The sequence below is a fragment of the Pipistrellus kuhlii genome, unplaced genomic scaffold (genome assembly GCF_014108245.1).
Source record: "Pipistrellus kuhlii isolate mPipKuh1 unplaced genomic scaffold, mPipKuh1.p scaffold_m20_p_25, whole genome shotgun sequence".
NCBI classification, from domain to species: Eukaryota; Metazoa; Chordata; class Mammalia; order Chiroptera; family Vespertilionidae; genus Pipistrellus; species Pipistrellus kuhlii.
The window spans coordinates 9,315,961-9,335,200 of record NW_023425524.1 but is presented as its reverse complement, the minus strand read 5'-3'; the positions used below and the strand labels follow the sequence as shown (position 1 = coordinate 9,335,200).

Below are 19,240 nucleotides of genomic sequence, written 5' to 3'. Positions count from 1 at the left end.
GTTAGAGAGTTAGAAACATCATTGAGAGAGAATCATTGATCAGCTGCCCCTTGCACACCCCCTACTGGGGATGTGCCCGAAACCAAGGTACATGCCCTTGACCGGAATCGAACCCAGGACCCTTCAGTCCACAGGCCGACGCTCTATCCACTGAGCCAAACCGGTTTCGGCAAGTTGGTCCTTTTTCATATCCTCAAGGGTCTTGCTAAATTTATTGGCCTTTTCTAGGAAATTCTTGAAAAACCTTTTAACCGTGGTTTTGAATTCTATATCCAGCCATTTTTTCCTCCCTCCATTTCCTTTGTTTGTGATCTGTTTCCTTGTCTCCTCATTTTCGCTGCTTCCCTGAGTTGGTAGGGTGGCTTTGTGTGCTAGGTTTCCTACATGGCCAGTGGGTCAGCCTCCCAGTCACCTGAGGCAGACACTATTGGTGCCCCCCTTTGTGGTCTGTGTGTACAGCCTTGTTGTAGTTAAGCCTTGATTGTTGTTCGTGTCACTGGGAGGAACTGACCTCCAGGCCAATTGGCTATGTGTATCAGCTGTGTTTACGCCAGGAGACCTGTGCTGGAGACAGCCTTACAGGACCAGACTTGCAAAATTGCAAAAGCTTCTGTGCTCAGCTTGGATGGGGCAGTCTCAGGGCTGAGCAGACAGTCTTAGCTTCCTGTCAACCCTGCCCTTGCGCATGCGCCTCCAGACCTCTGCCTTCTGCAGTTTCCCTGAGTTTCTGTCTAACAATCCAGATTCCCCCCAGGTTCACCCGGGACGGGGGTTCTGTGCAGTCAGGAGCTTCTGACTCCCTTCCTCAGCAGTCAGTCTTCTCTGAACACACTCTTAGGAGCATGCGAGCCTCAAGACCCCTGCCTACCACAGCTTCCCCGGGTCTCCTCCATGCGCTCTCTAACTGACAGTCTAGACTCCCCCATAGGAGCTGGGTCCACGGGGTTTTGCCCGGAACTGGGGTTCAGTGTAATCAGGGGCTTCATTCCCTCTCCTGCCAGAGAAAGCCAGCCAGGCTCTCAGCCCCTCTTCCTCTCTGTGCACGTGTGTCTGTATCTCAGTCCTTTGCTGCTCTTCTGATTTTCCATGAGCTTTTTTCTTTCCTTCTAGTTGTAGAATTTCCACTGAGCCAGCTTTCCTGTGGTTTTGGATTATGTAATCTTAGTTGTAGTTTTGAAATCGTTGTGCGAGGCAGCAGTTTAGGTGTTTACCTATACCGCCATCTTGGTTTCTCTCCAAGAAATAATACTAACTTTAGATAAGATTGCTATTCACAGTTTTTAACTAATCCAACTTATCCAGAAAGCTGCTCTAGAACCAGGAACCTCATTCTACTTTACCTCCATCCATTCCTTCAAAATAAATACACAACAGCCCATGAACTTACTTTCTTTACTAGAGGCCTAATGCATGAAATTCATGCAAGAGTAGGCCTTTCTCCCCCTGATGCCAGCACCAGCTTCCCTCTGGTACCTGGGACACCCGGGCTTCCATCGCACTGGCTTCATCTGAAAGGATGTCCAGACTAACTAGCAAATTACACTTTTTTTATTATAGATACTCATTTACAAAAAAAAGTTTTAAGCCCCTAATATATGTGCAACAAGTGTGTGTGTGCTAAGTGTTCTTGAGGTGACAGAGTGGATATGGGCATCTCCTCACATGTAAGTTAGAGCCTAGTGGGCTGTGAAAACCAACAAGCACTTGCAGTTTGACAGTGATATGCTAGGGCACATGTGTCAAACACAAGGCCCGCGGGTCAAATCCGTCCCGCCAGGCCTTGCAATGTAGCCCGCACCGCGCTGTCATCTCTGCACTCCGCTGCGTTTCCATCACAATGACAGTTTATGACTGTTCAGTAAACCATTCGGCCCGCGATTTAGGCTGGATTTTAGATTTTGGCCCCTTCTCTGATTGAGTTCGACACCCCTATGCTAGGGGCCCACCAGCAAAGGGGAAGAGAAGATTTAGTGGACAAGAAAATTTGTTTTCTTTTTGTTTCTGAACACTGCACAGTTTTAACAAGCTTCTTTAAAGGCAACTCCTAATTTTAAATATGTAAAACCAGGTACTTTTATGAAAATCTAGTACTTTTATGAAATATTTCTTTTGGGAAATATTTCCTGTCTGAGCTTAACTAAGGTTTCTGAGTCCAGTGAAGCCCAGGCTGTGGTGGTGTTTTTTTCCAGTATGAATTTATTGATTTCTTTTTTCTTTCTTTCTTTTTTAAAAAAAATATATTTTTTATTGATTTTTTACAGAGAGAAAGAGAGAGGGATAGAGAGTTAGAAACATCGATGAGAGAAAATCATTGATCAGCTGCCTCCTGCACACTCCCTACTGGGGATGATGCCCTCAACCAAGGTACATGCCCTTGACCGGAATCAAACCCGGGACCTTCCATTCCACTGGCTGACACTCTTATCCACTGAGGTTTTGGCTATTTATTGATTTCAGAGAGAGGGAGGAAGAGAAATAGAAACATCAGTGATCAGAGGGAATCATCGATAGACTGCCTCCTGCATGCCACCTATTAGGGATTGAGTCCACAAGCCTGGCATGTGCCCTGATTGGGAATTGAACCCATGGGTTGATGACCAACCACTGTGCAGCACTGGCCAGACTGTGACATCTTTACTTAATAAACCTTTATTAGTTACTCTCAGGAGTTAGTACTTTTTTTTCATAAACAGCTTATGTCTAGAAGTTTACTCTTCATATACTGTATCCAACTAAAACAAATTGAAAGGTAAATATTAAATTAGTATTTTAGTTCAATTACTTAACTAGGTTTGTGATCTGGGATAAGCAGTATAACTATATGTTTGTTTTTTTCATCTTTAAAATGGGGATGATAATACCGACACTTTGAATACTGAGAATTTAATGAATTGTAACTAAAACACTTGTAGCAGTGGCTCAGACAAAAGTGGGAAGTGGTAGATTAAAGGGAGTGAGGGAACTCTTGGGCTAGACACAGAATTATATAGAAGGGACTGTTGGCAGTCTAATGTCAAAGGAGTAAGCTATACATGCAGAGAGCAGACCTGACAACTCGATAGAAGTCTTCAGTCCCAGACCATGAGTAATTGCTGAACACTTAACAAAGATAATTGTCAATATTGTCAACTGTATGGTTTGCAGGCACTTTAGAAGATGGAGAAACAAAGGATCTCTTAGTTGCAGAAGAAGCAGTGTCAGTATTAAATCACTCAAGCCCTATTCAAGGGGTTGAAACTTCTCTTTGTGTACCATTAACCCATGAAAGGTAAGTGTTTAGCAGAAAATTTCATATATTACTGTTAAATGAAACTGAACCAGTAAAACATTCTTATGCATAGGTCAGCTCTTATTTACATTTTTGATATTTCCATATTTGGTAATGTTTTCTGTTATGAAAGAAGTCCATTTGTACAATTGTTCTATTTAATTTTATGAAATCTTATAATGAAACTAAACATTTCCTGAATATGAGAGTCATACTTGATGGGTTGAGGTAGAACTCATACTCTTCGGTGGTCTATTTTTGTTGAAGACCAAGAGTTTCATGCCTTCATTCTTCCATGCCCTTCTGTTTTCATTGGTTTCCAGATGCTCAGGGCTAAGTATCCCATAGCACCAGGGTGAGCACAGGGAGATGGCACAGAGGCAGTTTTGTTTCCTGCCATTGGATGGATACGGAACTCGAGCCAAGTTTTGTTTCTTAATGACATGAAGGGCTACGTTCCCATTTAGTTTCGGTTAGCACTTACACATTTAGGAGGTGTGCTAGATGATGTAGGACAGTGCTATTGAAGTGGGTCTAATTGATGCCAATTTCCACACAATTCCCACAACAAGATAAGCAGTCAGTACAGTCTTCACCAGTAGCTTAGTTGGTTGGAGCGTCGACCGACACACCAAAACGTTGCAGGTTTGAGTCTCTATTGGTGCATGTATGGGAGGCAACCGATTGATGTTTCTCTTTATCTCTAAAATCAATATACATACCATTTAGGTGAATATTAACGTGTGTGTGTGTGTGTGTGTGTGTACACATCTATACTAATAAAAGAGAAACATGCAAATTGATGATCACTCTGCTATAATCACCAGCCAATCAGAGTGAGCATGCAAATTAACCCAATAAAGATGGCGGTTAATTTGCATATGCAGGCACAGTGAGGACTGAAGACAGCAGAGAAGGAAGAGGGAGAGGAAGGGGAAAGCAGGGCTTTGCTCCCTTCTCTGCTTCACTCAGGCAGCAGGAAGCCCTATTGCAGAATCTTCCTGTAGCAGGCCTCGAATATGTACACACATATGCACACACATACATTAGAGGCCCGGTGCATGAAAATTCATGCACTGGAGAGGGGTCCCTCAGCCCAGCCTGTCCCCTCTCACAATCTGGGAGCCTTCAGGGGCTGATGTGCAATGTGTCCAGTCTTGCAATGAAATATCGAGCTATGTCATAAGCTGAACCAATTCACTGATTAGTTCAGCTAACTTTAAAGAAAGTGGTGTACTGATATATCCTAACTAATAAAGAAGAAATATGCTAATTGACTCTCATGCCATGGCAAAGATATCAGTTGTCCACAGCCAATAAGGAGGTATTATATGCTAATTGACTGCCCCGCCCTCAAAGATGGCGGCATCTATAAGCACAAGATGGTTTCGTCTAGTCCCCTAAGCCTTGCTACATGCCTGCCTCTGGAGTCCCCCAGGTTCCTAGCTGACCAGGGCTGGGCCAAGGCACAGGCAAGCCTCATATGTTGGTTGCCCAGCCACCCAGGGCTGGCCGAGGCTTGTGCTGCCGGCAATGGCAGCAGCAGAGGTGTGATGGTGTGTCGCCTTCCTGATTGCTGGGTCAATTAGCATATTTCCTCTTTATTAGATAGGATATATCAGTACACCACTTTCTTTAAAGTTAGCTGAACTAATCAGTGAATTGGTCAGCTTATGACATAGCTCGTTATTTCATTGCAAGACTGGGCACATTGCACATCAGCACTAATAACAGTGACACCACTGTACAGGATTCCAAAAATGTTGCAGTTTCAATACTAAGAAGTAATATGAAGCCCTGGCCTAGAAGTTCAGTTGGTAAGAGTTCATACCGATACGCAAAGTTGCATGTTTGAGCCCTGGTCAGGGCATATACAAGAATCAACCAATGAATGCATAAATAAGTAGAATTACAAATAGTTGTTTTTTCTCTCAAAATCTGTGTGTGTTTTTTAAGGAAATGAGGGGGAAAGGATAGTAAAATTTACTAAGCTTAACCACATAAGATATAATGTACAACATTGTAAATGGCTTTTTAAGTCCTGAGAGTGACTTCATAAAGTACTCACAGAGACCAGCATCACAACAGTGACCTCTCACACATTCAGCTCGGTCATGTGCTGCTTTTGTGAAAGGAGAAGCCCTGATCAGCTGGGATCTTTGCCATGCCTTCATGCAAAAAGTGGGAGAAACCAATGTGAAAGTATTATCCAGGTTGTTTTGTTAATTAACTCAAGTATTTTTTAATGTAATGAAAACTAATATTTCTTGCAAATGGGTTTGATGGACAATAGTCACAAAGCAAAGAGCATTCACATGATAAGAAACTTTAGTCTTAGCAAGGGGATGAGGGCATGAGTGGGTGGGATGGGGGGAGGAGGACATATATGTAATACCTTAATAAAGGAAAAAAAGTGAAAAATAAAATTTAGTCTTCAGTGAGCTAGGTGAATATCTATCTTGGCAAGCTAGTTCCTTTTTAAACAAACTAGTTGTTCTTATCTTATTATAAACATTGTGATTGAGGTAAGTTTACAAATGTAACTATAAATAAATGTGTGATTTACTTTAATAATTACATTCCCCTTTTTAAAAATCAGCATGGTTTAATTGGGTTTGCAAGGGGAGGCCAGCTTGGAATAGGAAGGATCACTGTCAGCATATTTCCAAAACTTCATTTCATGAAGTGGATTAAGTAATGCAGATACCATTAGTTTTCCATTCTGAGTTATTCTTTAATCTTAGCATTAAGTTACTGAACCTCCCTCTGCTGAGTGTAGAGGAAATATCCCATAATATTTGACAGGAATTAAAAATTGGTATAAGTGCAATTTGTTCCGAGCAACATTTTAAAATCATTTTACTTATAATTTAAGGCTATGTCATTATTGCCAATAAAATGTAATATTGGAAAATGAGGGAAACAAATACAGCATTATTTGTTTCTAAATTCACTGGTAAGTTTTATAGAAGTTCAGAGTGAACTTATTAATTACTCTGAACTTTGGTTTTTATCAACAATAAGACAAGTAGGAGAGGGAGTAGGATTTAAAGCATTTAGAGCAGATGGAATCTTCTCACACTGTCAATATTATTTCTATTTCTAAAGGAAAATCCTTACCCCGAAGTCCAAGGTACCACTTTCAAACGAAGTATCAGTTGAACCCTGCACCTCTACAATTAGAACAGGTAATGATAAATGGTGTATTATTTTGACTTAGAATTATTTATCTCTTGTGTGTATGGTGTCTGAAGGTGTGTCAGCTATGAAAACAGTGGGTTGCTTGTAATGCACTCTATGATTACCACAGTGGAAATCTTAGAATGCTTTTTGTGGACTATTTTCCTTCAATCCACACCCAGCCAGATTGCATACCTGCTTCTTAATCTTCTGGGACTCATATCTTCATAGGGCAACCTCCTTTTTCCTGACATGTTTTCCCATATGCATATTTCTCCCCGTGTTGAAAAAGGAAGGGGAAATAAATATGATAGCTGAAGAGTACAGAGGCTTGAACCAGAGTGCTTGGGTTCATAGCTCAGTTCTGCACTTACAATGTTTAAGACTGGGCTGTACATTGTGTGTGTGTGTCTGTAAAACATCAATAGCTTTAAATGTTAATAAAAGCTCAATACATAGTAGTTGTTATAATTACCAATGATTTTTTAAAAGCAAATTTTTTCCACTTAATGTGCAATATACTTAAGACAATTTTCTTCGTCATTAGTTTAGATGAATCCTGTCTTTTTTAATGGTTATAATAGTATGTGGTAGTATGGATGTTCTCTGGTATGCTTAACTAATTATTATTGAACATTTGAGCTGCTCACCATTTTTGTTTTGTTTTGTTTCAATTCTGCAATGAATATTCTGTGTATATAAATGTATTTGCACATTATATATCAGGGTTTCTGTTGGGAGATTCGTAAACATGGATTTGCCATGTCAAGGAGTAGGCACAGATCTTTTTTCCCCCCACAGATTTTTTAATATTTGGTTGTTTATGCTTTCAGACACTGATGATTCGAAGGTAACATGCAACATATTTTCCCATTCCTCTTTGCCAAACTAGTGAAAAACTTTTTTTTTCCTTTTTTTATAACCAGTCTTTGTATAGTAGCACATTATCTGTGAAATGTGTAAAAATGCCCTTTCCTGGTTGGTTGTGTTGTTGTTGTTTTTTGTTTGTTTTTTTATGTTGTTTATCATCACCCAAGGATATTTTTTCCATTGCTTTTCGGGGAGAGTAGGCAGAAGGGAGAGAGAGAAAAATCGATGTGAGAGAGTTACATCAAATGTTTGTCTCCCACACCTGACCAAGGTGGGGAATGAACCTGCAACCCAGGTACATGCCCTTGACTGAGAATCGAACTTGAGACCCTTCAGTGCAAGGCTGCACAGATACCACTGAGCCACACAGGGCAGGGTCCTCATTGGTCTTTTTATCTTTAAATACATTTTTACTGGCCTCAGAGAGAGAAAGGGAGAGGAGAGACAGACACGTCAGTGATGAGAGAAAATCATCAATTGACTGCCTCTTGCACACCCTCTTTTGGAGTTGAATGGTGACTTTCTGGTTCATAGGTAAACGCTCAACCACTGACCCATACCAGCCAGGCAGCACAAGCATTGTTTAAATTGTATATTAAAGAAACAGGATTAACGTGTAAGTCCTTGTATATCAGTTTTGGCAATATAAAGGTTTTTAAGGAAATATTCTCAAGTACAGGGGTAGCCTTTTCCTGTTTCCTTCCCAAATAGTGTATATATTATTTTTTCAACTTAAAACATGAAAGGTGAACTCTCTTTTTTTTTTCCAGCTGTGGCCGATGTCCTTGGTGATAGTGGAAGCCCTGGGCTCGATACCTCTGAAAGTCCTGTTAGCTCTGAACATGGGCTTGACCAGGAAAAAGCAGTGAATTTAGAAGAAGATCATGAAATCGAAGTCGATGCACTAAAAGAAAGTGTTGACTTACCAGAAGAAAAGCCTCCAATTTCTGACGATTCTCCCGATACTCAAGAAATTCATGTAAAAAAATTTAACTTTTTTATTCTCTGTTGGTCTTTCTGTTTTGAGTTAGGATTTAAACCATAGTTCAAACCTAATGTACTCATTTATTTGGTTATTATATAAAATCGTCTTTATAAAGATAAGTGTTTCAAAATACTTTGTGGCCTATGAAAGAATACATTCTTTAAGAAATTATTTTTCTTAACCAAAACCAAAAGGCTGTGTTAAAGAAGTCACAATTTTAACAGTTTAATTTTTGCTTAGTTTCTGATTCAAATGAAAGTTTTTTTAGTCATAAGAAAGCACATACTGGCTACTCCAAAGACAAGTATGACATTGAAACTATTCAGAGCATATATTTTAAAATAATTAAATGTAGTTAAATATAATTTTTACCCCATGCATACTTATGGGAGGATTGATATATAGACTCCAGGAAGGATATTTTTTCTTGGTACTTAATATGACCTTTGGTTTCTAAAAATCATACCAATTCTCTCCTATTATTGACAAGCAACTTTTATATGATAATTGAATTTAAGAAGGGAGAAAAGCAACTATTTTAATTAATTATATAAATTTGGTTGTATAGTATTTGGAAAGTTTCTTAACTCATAAAGTGTCGTGGTTATCCATGTTCACTGTGAAATAGATGGATAAAGTCCCTATTCCTTTAGCTGGGAGATTTAAAAACTGTGGGCGTGGTGTAGTGGGAATCCTCATTTCTGCGTATTTCCAGTCTGTCATCTCATTGAATGTGTGGGAGCGGGGAAATGGCGTTGTCTAGGCGGGTGGTAATGTTCTACCTTCTTGGTCAGGAGATCTCTCTGTTACTCTCTACCTCCTCCTTTTTCTCCCCTTCCCTTACCAAAAGGTAAATGCAAGGACCATTCCTTCTTCCACCAAACCCTTGCAGGAGAGGTACTGAACTTGAAAGCCTTAGGAATTTCATGGTTTATGCAGCCCCAGCAAAGGGAAGAGGATTGAGTCTAGCCCAAGGGAGCTTATGTAGGTGAATTCTTCTTCAACCTTATGGGGATCGTGCTGTTTAGAAAAGTGTGCATAGTTAGGTAATTTGGGGATTATCATTAAAACACCGTTTGGGGGTTATTTCTTTTTCTCCAATTAATTTTTTCTTGGATGAGAATAGAGTAAGTCCTTAATTGTCACAATTGTTAGCATCATAATAATTTCAAGGTTTTGTTAATTAAAACTGTCTTTTTAGCCAGGGAAATGTGGGTGTCTACTTTAATTCCTTTCAGAACCTCAAAATCTTACTGTCTAGTTATTTTGACTAAGTAAGTCTGATTGTTTAAGTGGGTATTTTATAAAGTAAACCCATAAGTAGATGCCATGTCAAAGGTAGCTTATATTTAAAATTCATACATCAAGGGTGAGATGGTCATTTAAAAACATTGTTTTAAGTTAAAATAAATATATATATAAATTCTTTAACCAGTCTCATCTTTCATTCATTTTAGGTAATTGAAAATGAAAAGCTTGAAGTTCAAGACTCAAGACAAGAGGCTAAGAATCTTTCATTTAATGATTATCCCTCAGGAACTCTTAAGCTTCAATATAATTTTGAGACCATAGAGCAACAGTTCTCTGACTTGCCTGACAATAAAGACTCTGCTGAGTGTGGTGACGTTGCTGAAGTAGATGGGGAACTTTTTGTGGCTCAGAGCAACTTCACCTTGATATTAGAAGGTGAAGAAGAAATTGAGACAGTTGATTCTACAGCGCCTAATGTGCTAGCTAAAGCAGCTAACACAGTAACTGATTCAAAACACGTATACACTGGGGAAAACGATAATCGTGGACATGTTGCAAATTTGCCATCTGTCTTAACTAATGAACAGGAGTCCCAAAAGACAGAGGCGTTACCGCATGTGCCTGAACCAGTTAAAGCAGCAGTAGCAGAAAATGTAATAGATGTAATTAAAGACAACACAAGAAGTAAAGAAATTACTTCAGATACGATGGAACAGTCCATTCATGAAAACATACCTTTAATGAGCCAAAAGGTAATGAGTTCCACCAGGTTGGTCAGATCTACACGTAAGACTGTTCAGGAAACTAGTACAGCGACGATGAATGTTAACCAAGATAATGACGTGATTCCATCCGGAACGCGAACAAGAAGACAACGGACCCAAAGCCTGGATGTTACATCAGTGCAGCAGGAAGAGCCAGCAGATGTTGCTACCCCTGAGGTGCTAGGACTTTCTGTGAGAAAGAAAACTCGGAGAACAAAAGAAACGTCCGAGGCTTCTGAAAGTGCCTTTCTTGATGTCAAAGAAATATCTCAAACCCAGCAAATGCCTCCAAATTCTGTTACTCCCAAGAGAGGAAGGAGAAAGAAAGACACGGAGAGTCTCAGTTCTGTGGAACAAGAATTACATGTCACTCCAGGCAGGGTATTAAGAAGTTCAAGATCATCTCAGTTGGAACCAGCAACCACAGAAACTTCTCTTAAAAAAGAAGCTAAGCTTTCATCTGTGACAAAAAAGACTCCTAAGAGAATGAAAAAATCTGTAGAAAATCAGGAAAGTGTTGAAATTTTAAATGATCTAAAAACCAGTCAAGTAGCAAGTCCTAACGTAAGAAGCAAAAGATTGAGATCTACTAATTTAGAAACTTCTGAAAATACAGGACATGAACAAGATGGGAAATTCAGTGAACAGCAGCTGCCTGCTCAAGGTAGTAAAAGGATTAAAAAGAGAGACAGTAAGGTATCAGATGTGAAGGAAGACTCTAAACTTGCTTCATCTCCTTTAGCTCCTCCAGCAGAAGGTGACATACCCGCTACACCTAGGAAGCGTGGTAGACCACGAAAAGTCAATATAGGATCCGAGGCTGATAAGGAAGAGAAAAGTCCTAAGAAGAGCAAAGTTCAAAAGAGGTCTGCAAGAAACACCCCAGCTAAAAGGGAAAATACCGATGTTGGAAAAGCAACTCCAGAAAAATCAGTTTTAGTGCCAAATGAGGAACTTGTTTCAGTGATGAGTTCTAAAAAAAAGGTTACAAAAAGGTTTGAAAATCAAAGCCAAAAACGATCATTACCCTCAATACCAGAAAAATACGTAGATGAAGACATGGCGCAGAAAGAACCGAAGGACCAGGAAGAAAAATTACTTGCCAAAACTCCTCTGACTCCGTTTTCCCGTAGCACAAGGACTAGGTCTAGCAAGGCCATTTTACTGCCAGACTTTTCTGCACTGGAAAATGAGTCTTTATTTTCTCCTCCTGTGTCAAAGGTTTCAAGGAAAGACAAAGGTATGTTTATTTCTACTCAAAGCATAATTTTCATTTTATTCAGTCTTCAGCTCCAAATTGTTTTAAGCATGGTTTGGGCTCAATCCCCAAGAGTTGGGCATTCAGGAAGCAGCTGGTCAGTGATTCTCTCTCATCGTTGATGTTTCTATCTCTGTCTCCCTCTCCTCTCTCAACACAACTTTTTTTAAAAAAAATAAAAGTATATTTTACTTTTTTTTTTTTTTTTTTTAAGTTCTGGAATTATCTGAGCCAGCCTTGGTAGGAACACTTACATTACAGAAAGCAGAATTTGATATCTTATAGAACTTTTGATTATCCCAGTAAGAAGTAACATTGAAGTATAATTTGATAATTTTACAATATTTTCAAAGATTTGTTAATTATATTCTTAAATTATAACAAAAGCAAACATCTATAAAGCATTTACCATATGCCACACATTGTTTTTTAATCTTCACAAGTAACTTTTTAGAAACGAGGCACCGCAAAGTCTCAGTAACTTAACTTTGGCCCCACAGCTAGTTAGTCCGAAAGCTGGGCTGTCATCGGTAGCAGGCTGGTTAGGCGACACCATGCCACTCACACAGTTACATCGCTAACTGCCATTACTATGGAAACCCTATTGTTAAACCAATCTGAGATTAATTACATATCCTAACCAATTCTTAGTTAAATCATTTTTATTTATCTGTGGAATAGCTTCCTGTCAGCTTTTTAAAATGTCTTCTCTTCTTGCCTTTTCCTTTTATGATGTGGGCTTTTCTGCTGTTCCCCTTGACTAGAACAACTAACTGAGAATGAGCTGAAAGGAAAGATTTGCTTTGTAAATATTACAATTACTTTTGTCAATAAAAACCTTGTGTCTGGAGCAGCAGGAATTAATGACGAAAACGAGGCCAGGTGATACATGAGAATGATGCTTCCCTCTCGGAATGGGGAGGAGTAGAAAAGGTTGAAGCTAGCATACTATTGTTTTGTATCTGCTTCCCGGCCTGTTTTCATGTTATGGCATTAGTTTGTAGCTTTAACTGTTCCTGAACACTTAATTACCCAAATGATGTTGGAATCTTTACTGTCATTTCTCTCATGGGTACTAAGTTATGTATGATACTAGTGTTTTCTGTTTGTCGATCTTTATATCTTTCTAATACCATACTTCAAGTTTTTACCAAGACAGTGTATGTTTATATAAAGTGACATAGTTACATTGTTGTCTTTTTTACCTTTGTTTAGCTATAAAAGTAGAAGCTCCTGAACAGCTGAAAGAATTAATCTCAGACTTATCTTCTCCATTCGTCCTCTCCCCTCCTGCTCTGAGGACCCGGCGGAAGAACCTGTCCAAGACACCCCAACTTGTGCGGGAACTGGTGAGAAATGATTTCATTGTGTGCTGCCTTTTTTTTTTTAAGCAATGTTCCTAAACTTTTAAAAAAAGAGCATACAGCCAAGACCGGTTTGGCTCAATGGATAGAGCGTTGGCTTGGGGACTGAAGGGTCCCGGGTTCGATTCTGGTCAAGGGCATGTACCTTGGTTGTGGGCATATCCCCAGTAGGGGGTGTGCAAGAGGCAGCTGATCGATGACTCTCTCATCGATGTTTCTAACTCTCTTATCTCTCTCCCTTCCTCTCTGTACAAAATCAATAAAAATATATTTAAAAAAAAAACAACATACATTTTTATTAACATCCTGAAATTGCCTTGTGTACACTTCGAGACCATACATTTAAGAAAGATTTGTGGTATATCACCGGCAGCTGCAGTTTGAATTACCAGCTAGGGAAAGGTTTTAAGTGTCTCATCAGAATGATCTGGATGTGTTTATTTAAAAAGTGTGAGTCCCCGAACCCCTGGAATGTCATACACAGACCACTCTTGGAGATAGTGTTTCTTAAGGTGAAGGAGAGAGCCTTCTGGGCAGAGATGGCAGCAGGGGGCAAAGGCGCAAAGCGTGACGGCATAACCAGTAGCTATGTGCATTGGTTAAAAATATATTTTTATTGACTGCAGAGAGGAAGGGAGAGAGAGAGACACATCATTGATGAGAGAGAATCATCCAGGGGCTGCCTCTTGCACGCCCCACTCTGGGGATCGAGCCCTCACCTCAGGCCTGTGCCCTGCCTGGGAATCAGACCGTGGCCTCCGGGTCCACGGGTCCACACTCGGCTGCTGAGCCACGCCGGCCGCGCTCGCCCTGTGCTGGTTTAAGTTGTTTTAGGAAAATGAGTTCTGGGGAGGAAAAAATGTCTCCAGTTCTTATGAGAGGATGCGAGCCTGGTTTTGGGAACAAGGGCAGTGAGCAATGGAACACTCAAAACATGAAATTGGGAAGGCGGATAATTGAGTATGTGAGAATGAGGGAGAAGAAGCATTCTTAGATTAAAAAATGAGTTCATATGAGACTGGCTGAGTTTGAATTCATTAGCACTGTTTGACTTTATTCCTTGATTTAGTAAAAAACTTTTAAATTTAGATTCCAAATGTCTAACTACTAAAGATTTATCTTTTTAAAATTTCACTCTTAGGAAGATGATGGTGTGGAACAGCAAAGAGTGAAGAGAGTGAGGACTGAAAAGCCAAAACCAGCCAGCAGGTACGCCTTTCTGCGCTCCGGTGTTGTTTTGTTTCTTAACGTTGGATGTGAGAAGAGCCGGTTTAAAATAGGAAACGAGGCTCATCAGATAGAAAAGGGTCATTCTTAGGGTCATGCACAAGCACTGGCTCCTTCAGCGTTAGGCTTCGCGGTGGCTCTCTTTATGGTGGGAGAGCCACTCGTCCCTCTGAAGAAGCGGAGTAATACCCGTGAATCTGTAGTAAAAATAGATGGCTTTTAGTAAAAAGTAAATAAGCTTAAAAATCCTGTGGTTATTTCACTGATAGCTATATAACTTTATCCATGGGGCAATTACTCCATTTCAGATATACTTGTTACCTGGTATTTTATTTATCTGTGCTTTGACATCACTGAATTCTAGAAAAGTAAAATAACTCATTTTACCTTACTTTAAAAACGAATTTAATGAGCCTTTTGACTATAACTAGTAACACTACCTATATGTAAATTGGCTTTGTGTGTATGTGGAAAACTACCTGATACTAAGAAAACGTATACATACTGCTGATGGCTGCTGTGTTACAACTGCTCTCTTCTCCTGCCATGGCCTGCTGGGCCCGGACCCGGTCCGACTCTGTGACCCGCAGCATTTACTAGGACACATGCAGCATCAAACACATTCCGTAGTGATGTTTTTGAATATTCACATTAAAAGGGAAATTTCTGTCACGTGACACTTTGATTCTGCCTCTCATTAGCTTAGATGACTTAAAGTTGCACTCCTCTTGTGAAATGAAAGCACTAGGAAAAGGTGATCCTAATGTTTCTTTTCATGTGTTGGGAAGCCAGTTATAGTTGTGTGTTTATTCTTACTTGAATTACATCTTCTTTTCAGAACCCCAGAAAAGGAAAGCTGTTGGTCGCCTCCTCCGGTGGAGATTAAGCTGATTTCTCCCTTGGCAACCCCAGCTGATCGAGGGAAGAGCAAGCCGAGGAGAACGAGAGAGGAAACAGGACAAGTTCTCAGAAGGAGCAGGAAGAAGCCATCTTCCTTCCCGAAGCAGATTGTCCGCAGAAAAATGCTGTAACTCTCTCCAGTTTCACTGCACGCCTCTTTGTAAAGTCACCAGAACTATGAGGGTTATTAAAAATCATATAATTTGGAAGACAGTAATTTATATAAATTGTAAATTTTTGTAAACAGAATGTCTTCCATAAGTAAAATCACTCCATATGGAGTATGATTCTTTTACTGGAGGCATTTTTTCCCCTATTTTATATTAAGACTTCAGACATTTATATAATATGTAAATATGGCTTATATTAGAATATTAAATAAAGTATACACTTCATTAGTAGTTTGTGTCGGTTAGATTTTTGAAAGGAATTTCTGTTTTAGTGATGATTTTATATGCTAGCAGGCATTGGCCCGTTGTCTCTCTACAGTTAAAAGTATTAGATCTATCTTAAAATGAGGACGACTGAACTGCTACGTTTCTTAAGTTGCTGTTTTATAATTTATGCACTTTTGCTTCTGTGATTAAGATTTCTAATAAAGTGTTTCGGGGGGGTGTTTTGTGGTTGCTATGTTCAAGTTGAATTATGGGCATGAAATGTTGCCCCTTTTTTGTAGTTTTAACAAATTTTATGTATTCTACCTCAGATGAGTAACTTTCTAAGTAATGCATTTGGTTAAATGTAATGTTGGCATTTCTTGTTCAGCAGGCTTAAAGGCTTTTATCTTTAAAGTTTCTGAATTATTCAGAGACTAATTATCCAGGTTAGATTGACCGGTTCACTGCTCACTAGCAACTTCTTAAAGTTTGAGAAGCAAGGGGAATGTAAAAAAATTCCTCTGTCATGGATATTCACTGTACCTCGTGTGCACCTGATATTGATAGAATGAGAAGTCTGACGAAATTTTATTATTGCTTTGAAGGAGCTTGCTACTGAATCACAGAAATCCCTTAATATCCAGGCTTTTAAACTGGCAAGTTCTCACCGGGCCTCAGGCAAGGCCCACTGATGATGGGGAAAGTGTGTGAGTAGATGTGGAAAAGGGAAAAGAAAAAACAACACTGTCCTCTGTAGGGTGATTGTGCAATTATGTGGCGGTACTTGGTGTAGACTATAAAATTCATCAATAAGTAAGTGTTGTAAAATAATTTATAAGAGGTAATGGATAGTGTGTAATGAATGGACCATTAGTAATTGATTGACTAGAAGCAAGCTGCTTTTGTTGGCTGGACTTTTAATGTGAAGTGTAAGGTGTGCTTTCTATATTATTTTTCTACTCCATGGCATGCGAATAAGAGAGGATGGTGCAGTGCCTACACCGAGTCCCGACAGACAGCGAGTCCCGACAGACAGCGTGGAAGGCCCGTGCGAGTGCGACCTTTTTGTCACGTCAGTGATCCATGTTCCCTGGCCTTGTCCAAAATTTGACTATGACATTTTATTTTTTAAATTTTTAGTTATCAAATTTGTATTTAAGCTGCTTGTCATTTATGCAATATTAAACTTATTTAAATGATGAACTTGTTGAGTAATTTAAAGATCTAAATAATTCAGTAAACACTTAATTTCATCCTTTGCGCAAGTAGCACAATAAAAAATTTGACAAGAAATGTCCTGTCAAGTTGATAATGTTTAAAGGCAGGGCAGTTTGGTGATTGTAGACATGTGCTGTCTGTTGGTAGTAAATGTACTTTTTCCCCTCAACAGTAGACCATAAGCAAACAAATTGCCAAATCAGAGTGAACTGTTTTATAAGTGCATTTATGGATATATTTTCATGACTTTTTGCAAAAAAAACAAACTGGTCATAAAACTGTGTTGCTACATTTTAGGATAAAATATGGGTTAGACTCACTCTAAGATCTTGTGGCAGTAGTTTGCCTTTGATTACCAGTGCATTCGTTATTTAAAGTAACTCTGAACAGTCAGCCCATTAGCAAGCGTGGCCGTCTGCTGTTGCTGAGCCCTGTCCTCGGATGGGACTGGGGGACCCTTTGCTCCCGCCAGCCCCCAGCTTTGTCCGTGGTGTGTGCGCAGCACCGAGGCCGCTGGTCGTGGCACCGGAGGAAGGTCGGGTGGAGTTGTGCCTCGGCAGACCTTGATTTCCGGAGTGTGTGAGGCGAGCAGGGGAATAAGGTGGGTGAGGGTTTGACAGGAACGGGTCCTGAACGGGATACCATGTGCTTCCTCACAGGGGTCTTTCCACTTGTAAACCTCTGCTTCCCCTCGCCCAGCAGGACCATTTTGTGCCACATCTCCCCGTCCTGCTGTCGATGTCACAGAAAGTACTGGAGCCATCAGGCAGGTGTGTGATTAGGAACTAAAAATGGCCAAGAACTGACATGTGGTCATCGAATTAAATGCCACACACACCAGAAAAATAATATGGTTTTATATCCTAACCCCGTGGTCGGCAAACTGCAGCTCGCGAGCCACAGACGGCTCTTTGGCCCCTTGAGTGTGGCTCTTCCACAAAATACCACAGCCTGGCAAGACTATTTTGAAGAAGTGGCATTAAAAGTTTAAAAAATCAGGCTCTCAAATTTCAATCATACTGTTGATATTTGGCTCTGCTGACTAATGAGTTTGCCATCCTTACCAATCAACACACTGAAAGTAGCAATTTTGGGGAGTATTTCTCCTGGCTTTTAGTATTACTAGACAGTAACGGCAAGTTGTTTTTTGTGGGTTTTTGTGTGTGTGTGTGTGTGTGTGTGTGTGTGTGTGTGTGTGTGTTTAATATATTTTATTAATTTTTAACAGAGAGAAAGGGAGAGAGATAGAGAAACAATGACCAGCTGCCTCTTGCACACCCCCTACTGGGGTTGTGCCCGCAACCAACGTTCATGCCCTTGACCGGAATCGAACCTGGGACCTTTCACTCCGCAGACCGACGCTCTATCCACTGAGCCACACCGGTTTCGGCACGGCAAGTTTTAAACCAAAGAATGTAGAGTCAGTCACATATTTACAGCCCTTAAGACCCTCCTCAAGACCACACCTCGTTCCAGTCCACTGCCCACCTGGGTTAGCGCACGCTGGAACAGTGGGGGGGCTCCAGGAGGAGGAACTGGAGAGATGTGAGGGGCAGGTTTGAGTACAATTCCCGGGCGACTTGGACTCAGCCTGCTTCCCAGCTTCATACACAGTCTATCTTCATTGTGGGGTCAGAAAACCAACTTTTTTAGACTTTGCTATAAGAGGCAATACATTTCCGTTTTTTTGTTTTTTTAATCTTTATTGTTCAAATCATTACAGGTGTTCCTCTTCCCCCATAGCTCCCCTCCACCTAATTCCCAACTCTACCCCATGGCCTTACCCCCATCCCTGTCTTCATCCATAGGTGTAAGATTATTGTCCAATCTCTTCCCTCACCCCTCAGACTCCCTTCCCCCTGAGAATTGTTAGTCCACTCCCTTTCTATGTCCCTGATTCTATTATATTCACCAGTTCATTTTGTTCTTCAGATTTTTTATTCACTTGATTTTTAGATTCACTTGTTGGTAGGTTTGTATTTTATGTGTTTTGTTGTTGTTGTTGTTCGTAATTTTTACCTTTACTTTTTTCTTCTTCCTCTCCTTAAAGAATACCCTTCAGCATTTCATGTAATCCTGGTTTGGTGTTGATGAACTCCTTTAACTTTTTCTTGTCTGTGAAGCTCTTTATCTGACCTTCAATTCTGAGTGATAGCTTTGCTGGGTAGAGTAATCTTGGTTGTAGGTTCTTGTTGTTCATCATTTTGAATATTTCTTGCCACTCCCTCTGGCCTGCATAGTTTCTGTTGAGAAATCAGCTGACACTATGGGTACTTCCTTGTAGGTAACTAGCTGTTTTTCTCTTGCTGCTTGTAAGATTCTCTGTCTTTTGCCCTTGCCATTTTAATTATGATGTGTCTTGGTATGTTCCTCTTTGGATTCCTCTTGTTTGGGGTTCTGTATGCTTCCTGATCTTGTAAGTCTATTTTACCAGGTAGGGAAAGTTTTCTGACGTTATTTCTTTCATAGGCCTTCAGTATCCTGCTCACTCTTATCTGGCACCCCAAAAATCCCAATGTTGGTACGCTTTAAGCAGTCCTGGAGGCTCCTTACACTATCCTCACACTTTTGGATTCTT

General features: G+C 40.1%; 1 protein-coding gene across 8 annotated transcripts in view; it reads left to right on the top strand.

Annotated features, from left to right (window-relative positions):
* The window catches only part of AHCTF1 (AT-hook containing transcription factor 1), a 71,099-nt gene extending 55,168 nt beyond the window's left edge, over window positions 1-15,931 (top strand). For 6 of the 8 annotated variants that reach the window (XM_045587140.1, XM_045587141.1, XM_045587142.1 and 3 more), the window contains 7 exons: window positions 3,145-3,268; window positions 6,377-6,456; window positions 8,089-8,297; window positions 9,761-11,558; window positions 12,792-12,925; window positions 14,082-14,149; window positions 15,006-15,931. In XM_045587140.1, coding sequence (XP_045443096.1) covers window positions 3,145-3,268; window positions 6,377-6,456; window positions 8,089-8,297; window positions 9,761-11,558; window positions 12,792-12,925; window positions 14,082-14,149; window positions 15,006-15,198 — 2,606 coding nt within the window. In that variant the 3' untranslated portion in view covers window positions 15,199-15,931. Of the gene's footprint in view, window positions 1-3,144; window positions 3,269-6,376; window positions 6,457-8,088; window positions 8,298-9,760; window positions 11,559-12,340; window positions 12,373-12,791; window positions 12,926-14,081; window positions 14,150-15,005 lie in introns of those variants that run through there. The other 2 variants (XM_036453387.2, XM_045587143.1) reach the window with 2 other exon arrangements.
* The last annotated feature ends 3,309 nt before the right edge of the window (window positions 15,932-19,240 follow it).